This window comes from Tiliqua scincoides, chromosome 12, assembly GCF_035046505.1.
Source record: "Tiliqua scincoides isolate rTilSci1 chromosome 12, rTilSci1.hap2, whole genome shotgun sequence".
Lineage (NCBI taxonomy): Eukaryota > Metazoa > Chordata > Lepidosauria > Squamata > Scincidae > Tiliqua > Tiliqua scincoides.
Window position 1 is genome coordinate 2,933,638 of NC_089832.1, and position 14,199 is coordinate 2,947,836.

At 48.2% G+C, this 14,199-nt stretch overlaps 1 protein-coding gene across 1 annotated transcript in view; it reads right to left on the reverse strand.

Annotated features, from left to right (window-relative positions):
* Positions 1 to 1,305: 1,305 nt before the first annotated feature.
* Positions 1,306 to 14,199, reverse strand: part of GPC3 (glypican 3) — a 172,927-nt gene continuing 160,033 nt past the window's right edge. Inside the window, exons 8-9 of the mRNA XM_066640180.1 lie at positions 6,365 to 6,465; positions 1,306 to 1,473 (exon numbers count right to left, since the gene is read on the reverse strand). Of these exons, the coding sequence (XP_066496277.1) occupies positions 1,306 to 1,473; positions 6,365 to 6,465 (269 nt within the window). The remainder of the gene's footprint in view (positions 1,474 to 6,364; positions 6,466 to 14,199) is intronic.

Below are 14,199 nucleotides of genomic sequence, written 5' to 3' on the forward strand. Positions count from 1 at the left end.
AGATTTCCCCGGTTGGGGTCGGAGAGTGCCAAGTTGCTTGCAAATATACAACACGCTCATTTTGGAGGGAGAGAAAGGTCACACCCGCTAATCCCTCTTTTGGGGTGGAATGTACACAACTGTCACTCTCCTGAACATGTGTAATTAAACAGCCTCTCTGGTCTGTGTTGCTTGGGTGTTTATTTCCCCCAGTTGGCAACATGGTGGATTTTTAATATAGTTGGACATTGAAAGAGTACAGCCTCTTTACAGACACAGAGCTGAGGTTTTTCTCTGGATTCTACCCTAAACATCTGGCACTGCCAAAGTTAGAATGCCCCTTAATCTTGGGTGATAAGCTCTGAGTCCTGTTGAGCATAAGAATAGCTCCAGTGGACCAGGCCAAAGACCCATCTAGTCCAGCTTCCTGCATCTCACAGTGGCCTACCAGAGGCCTCAGGGAACACACAAGTTAACAAGAGACCTGCATCCTGGTGACCTCCCCTTGCAACTGGCATTCAGAGATAGCCTACTTCTAAAATCAGGAGGTTGCACATATCCACCGTGGCCTGTAAACTGTAATGGGCTATTCCTCCATAAAGTTGTCCAATACCCTTTTAAAGGCATCTAAGCCAGATGTCAGCCATCACCACATCCTGTGGCAAGGAGTCCCACAGATTAAAGAAATATTTTCTTTCTAACTAATCAGTGGCTTCGCTTTGTAAGAGTGTTGGTAATTATGCAGGTAATTGTGGGGAAAGGACAATGACACGTGATCAGTTGTGATTGGTTGGCAGATCAGGAACTGCAGTTTGAAGAGGTTTTGCAAACAATGTTAGCTACACAGCTGAATGGGCAGAACCAGGCTTGCAGCCAGCCTGTTCTCCTTCTCTGAAGATACTGCACCAAAGTGACAGGCATGACCCAAGGACACAAAACACCCAGGGAGGAGTAGCTTTAAGCCATAATTAGTCTGTTGAACGCTTGGGCGCTTAAATTATGGTGTGGTCAGTGTAATGAATGAATTGCACCATACTCTTAAGTGGGGTGAAAGTGGTTTGAACACACATTTGCTAGCTAGAAAGCATATGTCTTATCATGGACAGGAGTGTGTTGGCTTTTGAATGGCTGCCTTTTTCATCACCCACTACTACTGAAATGTAAACTGTAAGCTCCATGGGGGCAGGGGACTGTCTTTTTTGCTCATGTCACTTCTGCGTAAAGGAAAAGAATCCTGCTGAGGCCCCCTCAGCCAGCACAGCGTAGAGGCAGAAGGCAAAGTCAGGGTTGGAGCAAGAGGCCAGTCCACAGGGTTGCAACAACAGCCTAGAGAAGAGCTGAACGCTCAAAGGCTGGCAGATGTTTCCCTGCCAGGACCAAAAGGGCAGGGCGATTGCTGGATTCCATGAGTTGGACACAAAGCTGGGCTGAGTCCAGCCACCCTTCACGGCTCAGCGATGCTGTCCTCGCATCTCGTTTGCTGAAGTTGCAGCCCTAGGAAGGAAAGCCCCAGAGCTTGGGGAGGGAGACATTATGAGGGGGTGCTCAGCGCTTTGCAGGCCTGCTTGGCAAAAAGAGGAAGCTGGGGTGGGGGAGCACTTGAAGGACAGAGATTCGAGGGGCCTGGCTGGGCACTAGTACCAGGAACCTTATCAGGGGTACAAAGTTTCTGTTGGGGTACAAGGCTTCCTTTGGGCCCCTTCCCTTCTCAATTGGATCATAATTACATACAATTATAATTTTTATGAATTACACAACAGGTGAATGCTAGTCTTCCCACAATATATGCAAACATTTCCTGAGACCTCGGGAGATTTCTGGCTTCCTCCTTTGGCTCTAGGGCCCCCTTTTTGGCCTCGGTCCCAGGTACATTATACCCCCTGCACCCCCTCCCAGTCTAACCCAGCTCATAGGATTGTTAGGACCACCAAAGGAGGGCAGCGACTCGGGCATGGGGAGAAGGTCCCTGGTTGGATTCTGACATGCCCAAGTAGGGCTGGAGAAGACCTCTCTGCGCCTGAAACCCAAGGAGCTTTTCCCATTCCAAACTCAATGGATCAAGGGTCTGACTCCAGGCAGGGCAGCATCCTAAGCTTTCAATATGGAAAAAGCGACATCCGGGGGGAAGAGGTTGGCCTAAAAAGTAGCGGCGAAACCCACCACCATATCATGAGCCAAAAGTGGGGCTTGAATGATTCTGGATGCAATTTTGCCGTTTTAGGTACACCAAAACGAGAGCCAGGATGGTGCAGTGGTTTGGGAGGAGGACTTAGACCTGGATGATCCAGGTTCAAATCTCCCCTTAGCCACAAAGCTTCCTGGGTGACCTTGGGCCAGTCACTTTCTCTCAGCCTCACCTACCTCACAGGGTTGTTGTGAGGACAAGAAGGAGGGGAGGAGCAGCTGTGTAAACCGCTCTGAGCTCTTTGGAAGAAGGGCGGTATAAAAATGTGAATTAAAAAAAAAAAAAACAAGCAAGCAAGCAGACTCAGCAACTCACACAGGGCTAGGGCAGCTTGCTTTCAAACTGGGCATTCTTGACATTACTCAGTGTTCAAGTGTCTCATTGCTCACTCTCTTTAGGGGAGGTGTCCTAACCCCCCCCACACACACACACAGAGTCTTGTTCCTGTAATATCCCAGCTAGCGCTCTGTAGAGGGAAGCCAGCCACACCCTGCTCCTGTAAGTTCCATACAAGCACCTCAGAAAGTAGCGCGAGATTCTCCTCTTCTTCCCCCCCCCCCACTTTCAATTCCTTATAGCGGCTTGGGTGGAGTGGCCTTAAACTAAGTACATCTCTGTGCATTATAAATTGCAGGGTGTTGGAGCCCCATGAAAGGAGGGAAGGACTTGCCAGACCCTGCAGGATGAAGAGAACATAAGAACAGCCCCACTGGATCAGGCCGTAGGCCCATCTAGTCCAGCTTCCTGTATCTCACAGTGGCCCACCAAATGCCCCAGGGAGCACACCAGATAACAAGAGACCTGCAAGGCTTCCTGGGAATTGTAGTTAAGAACATAAGAACAGCCCCACTGGATCAGGCCATAGGCCCATCTTGTCCAGCTTCCTGTATCTCACAGCCGCCCACCAAATACCCCAGGGAGCACACCAGATAACAAGAGACCTCATCCTGGTGCCCTCCCTTGCATCTGGCATTCTGACAAAACCCATTTCTAAAATCAGGAGGTTGCACATGCACATCAGGGCTTGTACCCCGTAATGGATCTTTCCTCCAGAAACTTGTCCAATCCCCTTTTAAAGGCGTCCAGGCTAGTTGCCATCACCACATCCTGTGGCAAGGAGTTCCACAGACCAACCACATGCTGAGTAAAGAAATATTTTCTTTTGTCTGTTCTAACCCACCCAACACTCAGTTTTAGTGGATGCCCCCTGGTTCTGGTGTTATGTGAGAGTGTAAAGAGCATCTCCCTATCCACTCTGTCCATCCCCTGCATAATTTTGTATGTCTCAATCATGTCCCCCCTCAGGCGCCTCTTTTCTAGATTGAAGAGGCCCAAACGCTGTAGCCTTTCCTCATAAGGAAGGTGCCCCAGCCCCGTAATCATCTTAGTCACTCTCTTTTGCACCTTTTCCATTTCTACTATGTCTTTTTTGAGATGGGGTGACCAGAACTGGACACAATACTCCAGGTGTGGCCTTACCATAGATTTGTACAACGGCATTGCAATATTAGTCGTTTTGTTCTCAATACCTTTCCTAATTATCCCAAGCATAGAATTGGCCTAGAAGAGGACTGTAGGTGCCGAGGTCCCTCAATCGCAAACAAGAATTGCATTTATAGAGCTCCTTTAAAAAAAAAAATCTCAGACAAGAGCAGATGAAAAGTTCTTCAGCGTTGGGATGATGACCGCTGTGTCCATCAGTAGCGATTCACACAAACTCAGGAGTGTAAATGGACAAAATTACCCATACAGGTCTGACCTGTTTAACCACGGGTTCAGAATTTGCAGATATAACTCACTGCAGATTCTGATCTCACAGTGGATGGCCGAACCTGAACTCCCAAACATGTTCTCTGAGGCCCTGAGAGGCTGCATATGGACGAAAACTGGAAGAGCCTTTTTGCCACCTCTGGAGGCCCGCAGAAGCCTCTGCGAGCCTCAAAATACCGCCAGACTCAACCAGAGAACATCTCTGGTCACGTCCAGAGGTCACAGGGGACCAGAGCCGCGCATTCGCTTTTCCATGGGTTTCGGTATCCCTGCCTGGATACGGAGGTCCAACCTGTATATCTGACAGCCACAATGAATACTGGAGCCAGATTGTGGTTGCATCTAGACCAGGGGTGTCCAAAGTTTTTGGCAGGAGGGCCACATCATCTCTCTGACAGTGTGTCGGGGGCCGAGGAAAAAAAGAATGAATTCACATTTAAAATTTGAATAAATTTACATAAGTTTACATAAATGAATATATTAAAGATGAACTTATATGAATGAATGAAGGTCTTGCAATAGCTCAAGGCCTTGCACAAAGCAAGGTTGGCTTTTCCTTTGCTGCCTCTGCTGCATCACAGATGTGAAACAGCAAGCAGTGGTGGGAGCCCTCATCCCACAGCTCACATGAGAGGTCAAACAGTCACACTCACGCTGAGAGCAGTTGTGTCGGGCCAGTGAAGGCTCCAACAAATCTCCAGAGGGCCAGAGGCTCATTGGAGACTGGGGGCTCCCTGAGGGCCGCATTGAGAGGCCTCGAAGGCCACAAGTGGCCCCAGGGCCGGGGTTTGGGCACCCCTGATCTAGACCACTGGTGTTTGCTCTCAATGGAAGGGCAGCTTCTCAAGGCCTTGACAGGGTCTTCTAAAGGATTCCCAGCAGTAGGGGGAACAATGGGGATTGAACACGTGACCTGTTTGCAAAGCAGTCACTCCTCTGCTGGGCTTTGGCCAACGGACTGGGGCACAGCCTCCTCTGCAATCATTTTTCTTCTTTAAAGGACTATCCGGACATTAATCCATACAACTAAAGCATCCCCGAGTATGTACAGAGTGCTTTCCCACTGAGTAACTGCAGCCTGTATTTGTGCTCATTTTACTAAGGCCTCCTTCCAGGGTTGACCGAAACAATGCACAAAAGGGGCTCAGTATCTCACACCCCCCATCCCAAATTAAGAATTACCCTCACCTTCCTCCTCCTTTTAAGAGGAGATGGAAAGTTCTGACTGAGGTTTGTAACAAACCCCAGTTTCCCCACTGTGCCTGAACCTGAGAGACCATGGTTTGTACAAAATGCAGCTTGTGAAGCCAGGATTCTCAACCAAGAGCTTAATATCCTGGCTTGCTTGTACAAACCACAGTTAAATGTTTTCAGGTGCAAAAGAAAAAGGAAGCTTGATGTCCACCTTCAAACGGTGGTGTGGCTATGTCTGAATTGGGGCACAGACCCTCAATACAGTGTGAACAGACAAACCAAATGCTATTTCATGGCTGTTCTTTTAATTTATTAAAATCAACATGCTCAGTCATCTTATTCTCCTGAAAGGATTTGGAGGGTCTTGGCACTTGATCTTCACTCCAGAATGCTCGCCCTTCTGACCAACCCTCCTGGCAACTCAAGGCGACTTTGGCTTAGTCCTACCCACTTTCTATCCAGCTCCACCCACCTGGGTCAGGATACCTGGGTAACCTGCAACTCAGAGGCTGCCTAGAGGGCCCAATTGTCCCACTAATGTTTACATATGCGACTCATCAACCACTAGAAGTAGGCAGAAAGTCAGTCCAGGTGCCCTCATCTGAGCCACGCTTGCCAAGGCTCAGTCCTCCAAGCAAACAGTGAAATTGTCCAGATTTAAAACAGTTCCCGCATTCCATATTCCCACAGCAGACTTCCAGTGGGTGCCATGAACCTCAAAAATCAGTGAGGGAACTGACAATATACAGAGAGGGGAAGAAAGTAAATTGATGGTGCTCAGACCAGCCTGATTTTTGTTGTTATTCATGCCAATTAGCTCAAGGGATGAAATGCATTTTTGCTATTTTAAGTAGGACTGGGAAAAAAATCTTCCCTCTTCCTTATCTCTTTTGGGATGCAAATCAGGCATTATGACCCTCTTATAATTCAACAGAGTTTCTTTGAAATAAAAAGAACTGTAACTTGTTTACTAAATCTAAAATCTGTTCTTCCTTGTTAATTTTTCCTCTCTTTTGTTTGTTTTAAAAAGGGTCACTTATCTCAAGTCATTCATTCCATGATCTCTGAAAGAGGAAGAGAGCTTGTGGAGAATCTTCATGAAATGAAAAGTCACGTATTCAAATTTTTCTGTAGACTAAAGTCTAGCCCAGCTATTTTTTTTTAAACAAGTCATTTGGTCAGCAGAAGAAAGGATGCCAGCAAGACAGAGGCCAGGAGGTCACAATCCAATATCACCTTCTTGCCTGAATTGTGGATTGCCGAAGCTTCTTTGCTTTGCTGATTCAAGAGCTGTCTGTTTGAAGGGACGTCATCCATATCCAGGTCATATGCGAGCTCTGGAACAAAGGAAATGAAAAAGAACGTGACTTGATTAGCAAGTGGAACTCACTGCCACAAGACGGCAGAACTTCTATGCTCCAGAGGTTCCCAACATTCCTTTATGGAAAGGGGGTAGAAAAGTGATGGGAGAACAGAGAGAAGAGAACTGCAATGCTTGACGTGATGTTTAAGTATTTCCCCACAGCATAGGCTTCCTTTGAAAGCCTTCCACATATACAGACCCTTGCAAACAAAAAAAAAGGAAACTCCTCTATCCCATTAGCATGGGGAGAAGTCTTTGCTACATGGAGCGTGGGACAGCGGAAGCCTGCAAACCACACTTAGGCCCCCACTAGTGTCCAGGGTCACACTGGCCTCCGAAAACACTTCTGCCACAAAGCCAGCTTTCAATCAGATGCTTTTGCTCTCGCCAAGAATCTGTTCTCTCCCCCCCCCCCCCTGTCTTCTTCCAGGCAACATCCCAAAACCTGCTCCAATGTTGAATCAGACCTGCTGGGTCTGGGGGTGGGCCTATTTTCAGCAATCTGTGCTAAGGATGTTCCCCACCCTCACTCAGTCTTGTGCTTTGTGCTTCAGATTAGACCAGGGGTGCTCAATAGGTGGATCGCGATCTACCGGTAGATCGCGAGGCAAAATGAGTAGATCGCGGAGCCCTGTCTCTCCAAACTGTTAATATGTCAGTTTCGTCTAGTGACTAGACAAAACTGACATATTTAGCTGACACTAAACTGACACTGAAACTGACACTTTAGCTGCTCTTCAGGCATGCAGCAACAAAACTGACGAAACTGACTAGACTCCAGCAGGGGCTCCATACATTAAAGGGGGTGTCTGTCAGACGCTTCTTTCCCCCCTGGTAGATCTCCGGGCCTTGCTGGGTTTCAAAGTAGCTCTCGAGCCAAAAAAGTGTGAGCACCCCTGGATTAGACAATCCTTTGACAATAATGGTCAATCAATCCTTAGCTCTGCTGGAATTTAGGAGCAAGGATTTCCCCCCCCCCCGCCACAAAGAAGAGGTGTTTGAGAGAGGGAGGGGGTGGGTAGGTGGTTCTCCCTACCCATTTTGCAAACAGACTGCTAGCTTTTACACTGTATTTTCAAAAAAGCTGGGGGGAGGGCAGATTTCGTTTCTTTACCCCGTAGCCTTGGGGCAATCTAAAATTTGCTTTGCACCTAATTAAATCTACTTAACACCTCCGGAGTTCCATTTTAAGACTGTTACAAACTTTGGACTTTGGGGGCTTTGCCATCACCCCACTTTCTCTCCCCCATCCTTTTTCCTTGTTCTCTCCAACATCCAGCTTGGAGAAAAGAAAAGAAGGGCTTGACGAAGTCCAGGAGGGTGCCCGCATGGCTAACCAGCCAAGTTAGAGAGACCCTAAAGGGCAAGGAAGCTTCCTTCCGTAAATGGAAGTCTTGCCCTAATGAGGAGAATAAAAAGGAACATAAACTGTGGCAAAAGAAATGTAAGAAGGTGATACGGGAGGCCAAGTGAGACTATGAGGAACGCATGGCCAGCAACATTAAGGGGAATAATAAAAGCTTCTTCAAATACGTTAGAAGCAGGAAACCTGCCAGAGAAGCGGTTGGCCCTCTGGATGGTGAGGGAGGGAAAGGGAAGATAAAAGGAGACTTAGAGATGGCAGAGAAATTAAATGAGTTCTTTGCATCTGTCTTCATGGCAGAAGACCTCAGGCAGATACCGCTGCCTGAACGGCCCCTCCTGACCAAGGAATTGAGTCAGATAGAGGTTGAAAGAGAAGATGTTTCAAACCTCATTGATAAATTAAAAATCAATAAGTCACCGAGTTATTAAGTTATAAGTTATAAGAGTTATTAAGGAATTATTAAGGAGTTATTAAGGAATTAAAGAATGAAGTTGCTGATCTCTTGACTAAAATATGCAACTTGTCCCTCAAAACGGCCACGGTGCCAGAAGATTGGAGGATAGCAAATGTCACGCCTATTTTTAAAAAGGGAAAGAGGGGGGACCCGGGAAACTATAGGCTAGTCAGCCTAACATCTATACTGGGTAAGATGGTGGAATGCCTCATCAAAGATAGAATCTCAAAACACATAGACGAACAGGTCTTGCTGAGGGAGAATCAGCATGGCTTCTGTAAGGGTAAGTCTTGCCTCACAAACCTTTTAGAGTTCTTTGAAGAGGTCAACAGGCACGTGGATGCGGGAGAACCCGTGGACATTATATATCTGGACTTTCAGAAGGCGTTCGACACGGTCCCTCACCAAAGGCTACTGAAAAAACTCCACAATCAGGGAATTAGAGGGCAGGTCCTCTCATGGATTGAGAACTGGTTGAATACCAGGAAACAGAGAGTGGGTGTCAATGGGCAGTTTTCACAATAGAGAGAGGTGAAAAGCGGTGTGCTCCAAGGATCTGTCCTGGGACCGGTGCTTTTCAACCTCTTCATAAATGACCTGGAGACAGGGCTGAGCAGTGAGGTGGCAAAGTTTGCAGACGACACCAAACTTTTCCGAGTGGTGAAGACCAGAAGTGATTGTGAGGAGCTCCAGAAGGATCTCTCCAGATTGGCAGAATGGGCAGCAAAATGGCAGATGTGTTTCAGTGTAAGTAAGTGTAAAGTCATGCACATTGGGGCAAAAAATCAAAACTTCACATATAGGTTAATGGGTTCTGTGCTGTCTGTGACAGATCAGGAGAGAGATCTTGGGGTGGTGGTGGACAGGTCGATGAAAGTGTCGACCCAATGTGCAGCGGCAGTAAAGATGGGCAATTCTATGCTTAGGATCATTAGAAAAGGTATTGAGAACAAAATGGCTAATATTATAATGCCGTTGTACAAATCTATGGTAAGGCCACACCTGGAGTATTGTGTCCAGTTCTGGTCACCACATCTCAAAAAGGACATAGTGGAAATGGAAAAGGTGCAAAAGAGAGCGACTAAGATGATTGCTGGGCTGGGGCACCTTCCTTATGAGGAAAGGCTACAGCGTTTCAGCCTCTTCAGCCTAGAAAAGAGACGCCTGAAGGGGGACATGATTGAGACATACAAAATTATGCAGGGGATGGACAGAGTGGATAGAGAGGTGCTCTTTACACTCTCATGTAACACCAGAACGAGGGGACATCCACTAAAATTGAGTGTTGGGAGAGTTAGAACAGACAAAAGAAAATATTTCTTTACTCAGCGTGTGGTCGGTCTGTGGAACTCCTTGCCACAGGGTGTGGGGACGGCATCTGGCCTGGATGCCTTTAGAAGGGGATTGGACAAGTTTCTGGAGGAAAAATCCATTACGGGGTTACAAGCCATGATGTGTATGTGCAATCTTCTGATTTTAGAACTGGGCTATGTCAGAATGCCAATGCAAGGGCGGGCACCAGGATGAGGTCTCTTGTTATCTGGTGTGCTCCCTGGGGCATTTGGTGGGCCGCTGTGAGATACAGAAAGCTGGACTAGATGGGCCTATGGCCTGATCCAGTGGGGCTGTTCTTATGTTCTTAATTGGGTAGAACTCAAAAGCTTGCTGATTACTTTCCAACTCAATGATAACCATTTATTTAAGAACATATTTCACTTATTTCCACCTTTGCGGGCACTCAAGACAGCTCACAGTACAGAACAAAAACAACAGATATACTGTCATCCATGTACTGTGTAAACATGATGTTTTACACAGAAGGAAAGGGCAGTTCCCTGCCCCAAAGGGCTTACAATCTCTAGCCACTGACAAGAGAGACAAGGGAGGCAGGGGAATCATAGAGGACTGTTTCAACTACACATAAAGCAGGGATTGGTGCAAAGTCTTCTGTGGAAAAGCAGGGTTTAAGAAGGGATTTGGGGAAAGTGCATGAGAAAACATAAAGGGATGCCCTTAGTGGGCTTTTTCCCCAAAAGGAGAGCAATGACCAGCCTATTGCAGGGGCTTTCACGAGAAAAGTGCACAGATGCAACACTCTAAGCCACCCCCACTGCAAGTCTCTGTTTGCAAAAGCTACTTTCAGAAACTAAACTCCTGGAGGTGAATGTGTGAGTTGCTGGTAGCACATCAAACACTCAGATCTTCTGGTCTTGCTGCAACATGCCATAGGAATGACACCGACCCAACAGCTGTAAACCCTCAAATATGTGTTCCCCACATCAGCAAAGCAGGGGGAGGGAGGCGGGGGGGGCATTCCATGGCGGGAAGACAATTCAAATTATGTCGCTCATCTCTGTGCAGGCTTGGCAGGTAGGAGTCATTACCAAGGGGGTCCATCTTCCAACTCCTCCTCTGCTTTTGGAAGCCTCTGCAAAGACAACTGGAGTCATGCCAAAATGCAGGAAGGGAGGGGGAAACCCACCCCTGCTGTCAGACTGGCACAACGGGTTACGCACTGCGGCTGGCGCATTCAAATAAATAAATAACGCTAAGCCAAGGGGATGGGTTTTGGCATGCAGGCACATCACTTCATACCAAAAATACACCCCTGCCTGGCAGCCTTCCCTGTCCTCCCCCCTTTCTGCCACCATCTAAGGACAGCTCCGGACCACAGGAAGCCTACCTTGGGCACAAAAGGGGCATGACATCAAAGAGCATCGTGCAACGCTGGCCTGGCAGCCAGCTGGCCAGCCAATATAAGGACTACTGGAGGCCAAAGCCAGAAAACGTTCTCATGCAGCCAAGCACCTGGGGTCTCTCCAAAGGGGGCTCCAAGCATAGTTCAGCAGATGGCCTCAAGGTTGAGTGGGGTGGTCAAGCAAGCAAAGGCCACACGTCTTCTACAAATTGCGTGGCTGTTCCGAGACCGTGCCAGGGGCCTGGCGGAAGCCAAGTGTTGCTGGAATGATTCTCTCTTAAGAATGCAAGAAGAGCCCAGCTGCATCAGGCCAAAGTCCCATCTAATCCAGCTTCCTGCATCTCACAGTGAACCACCAGATTTCTCAGGGGGCACAGAAGACAACAAGAGACTTGCATCTTGTGGCCACTCCCTTGCACCTGGCATTCTGAGGTAGCCTACTCCTAAAACCAGGAGGTTGCAAAATCCTTCATGGCTTGTAACCTGTGATGGACTTTCCCTCCATCAATGTGTCCAATCCCCTTTTAAAGGCATCTAGGGCAGATGCCATCCCCACATCCCGTGGCAAGAAGTTTCACAGATTACACACTGGGCTAAGAAAGTTTTCCTTTAGTCTGTTCTAACTCTCCCGACACTCAATTTTAGTGGATGTCCCCTGATTCTGGTGCTGTGTGAGATGGAACATACCAAGATCCAGGTCTACAGAGCTTGCGTCCTGAGTACACTTCTGTACTGCAGCGAGTCATGGACTCTTCGCTCACAACAGGAGAGGAAACTGAACGCTTTCCACATGCGCTGCCTCCGATGCATCCTCGGCATCAGCTGGCAGGACAAAGTTCCAAACAACACAGTCCTGGAATGAGCTGGAATCCCTAGCATGTATGCACTGCTGAAACAGAGTCGCCTGTGTTGGCTCGGTCAAGTTGTGAGAATGGATGATGGCCGGATCCCAAAGGATCTCCTCTATGGAGAACTCGTGCAAGGAAAGCGCCCTACAGGTAGACCACAGCTGCGATACAAGGACATCTGCAAGAGGGATCTGAAGGCCTTAGGAGTGGACCTCAACAGGTAGGAAACCCTGGCCTCTGAGGCAGGCTGTGCAGCATGGCCTTTTCCAGTTTGAAGAGACACTTTGCCAACAGTCTGAGGCTAAGAGGCAAAGAAGGAAGGCCCATAGCCAGGGAGACAGACCAGGGACAGACTGCACTTGCTCCCGGTGTGGAAGGGATTGTCACTCCCAAATCGGCCTTTTCAGCCACACTAGACGCTGTTCCAGAACCACCATTCAGAGCGCGATACCAGAGTCTTTCGAGACTGAAGGTTGCCAATATTCATTCTGTGAGAGGGAAAAAATAACATCCCTCTATCCATCCCCTGCACCCCCATCTTCTGGAGGTGCCGATTGTCATGAGGCCAAGAGGGGAACGACCATCACAGAAAGCAGGTGAATGGGCAAGAGGTATTCACCCACTGGTAGGCTATATTGTCCAGAAGGGGATTGGACAAACTGAAGAAGAGGAGATCCATCAGCAGTGATTAACCATGAGAACTGAGCTGAGCTTTCAGCTGCAAGGGCGGTGACGCCACAGACCATCAGCAGCTGCGTACAACTTCAGTTCCTGCTTCTCTTTCCGGCAATCTCATTGGTCCATCTGCAAAGCAGGATGCTGGACTAGATCTTTGGTCTGAGCCAGCAGGTTTCGTTCTTTCAGCTACACTATTTAGGAATAGAACCTCCAGGTTCAGTGGCAGGCTACTTCAGAGCACTATAGTCTGGGGACATACAACAGGGGTGTGCGCGCCAGGTTTTATTGGGATTTTCAGTGAAAGATGCTGCAACTACGATTGATATTTATCAAAGACAATGACGATGCCAGGTCAGACTGGCAGGCCAATCCTATCCACACTTTTCTGGAAGTAAGGCCCATTGACACCAATGGGATTTACTTCTGAGTAGGCAGGCATAGGATTGGGCTGTGAGGTGGGTAACTCAGGTCTAGCACCCTGATGCCTTTGCCTTCAGCAGAATCAGACCGCCTGTGCATCAAGTTCAGGATTATCTACACTGAAGGCCAGCAGCAGCCCAAACCCCACCCTGCAAAACTCAATTTTTATTTTTTTTTTGCTTTTGTGGGGAGGATACCTAATTGAGGCTGCTATCCTAACCACACTTTCCTGAGAGTAAGCCTTATTGAACAAAACTAGGACTTACTTCTGAGTAGACCTGGTTAGGATTGTGCCCTTAGTCATCCGGGGAGGGATTTCCGAACCAGGTAACAACAACTTTCTTCTACCTGAAGAATTAGTGGTGGCACAAAAAAGTAAACTATTGGCGATCGCATGCCCTCCAACTACTAGGTCTTACTACCCAACTTGGTTCTGGTTCTCTTCCAGTAGTGCACCCCCCTAACTGTTTGACTCTACATTGCTTTTCAGATGGTTCCAATAAAAGCAGAACCTTCATTTTGATTGCCGGTGCTTCAGTGTAATTAAGGCTGTAATTAAGCAGCAAGTTCCACTAAAGGAGGTGCGACTTACTCCTGAGCAATCAGGCACAGAACTGGGCTATGAGTCCGCCAGCACCTCCTGCAGGCAATCTACAGCCCTTAACCAACTGCAGGTGCCATCACTTCCGCCATTCTTCTCCATCCCTGCCACCTTTGCTGTTTTCCTTAAAATGGTCAACCTGCAGAAGGGAGCTGTTGAACTTGGAAGCTTGCATGCTGTTCACTGCCACTGCAGTTGACTCTAAGGTGCTGAGGTGCCAGGCTGCCTATTTTGCTGTAGCTCCCGCCAGCAGAGCCTGCATCTCCATTCATTGGGGAGAACCCTGTGCCTCCGAGCCAACTTCCCACAGGAATAAAGGTGACTGAGCTGCTCCCAGCCTTGTGCCCTTCAGCTGGTGCTGCCTCTCTCAGCACCTCTGAGGCTGGAAGGGTGCAGCCCCAAGCAGGGTGTCAGCAAAAGCCCCAAAAGCCGGTTGCAATTAGCCTGCATGCCAAGTCACATTGAGGCAGAGCATCCAGGTACCACGATCCCTGCGATTTTGCGGTTGTGCCTCTCTCTCCCTGCTTCGGTTTAAAGGGTGGAGCACCTCAAACACTGCTGAGTGTGAGAAAGTGACAAATGGCAGCTAATTCTCACTGCAGGGGGCAAGAGAGAAAGAAACAAGACAGGATCTGCCCTTCCA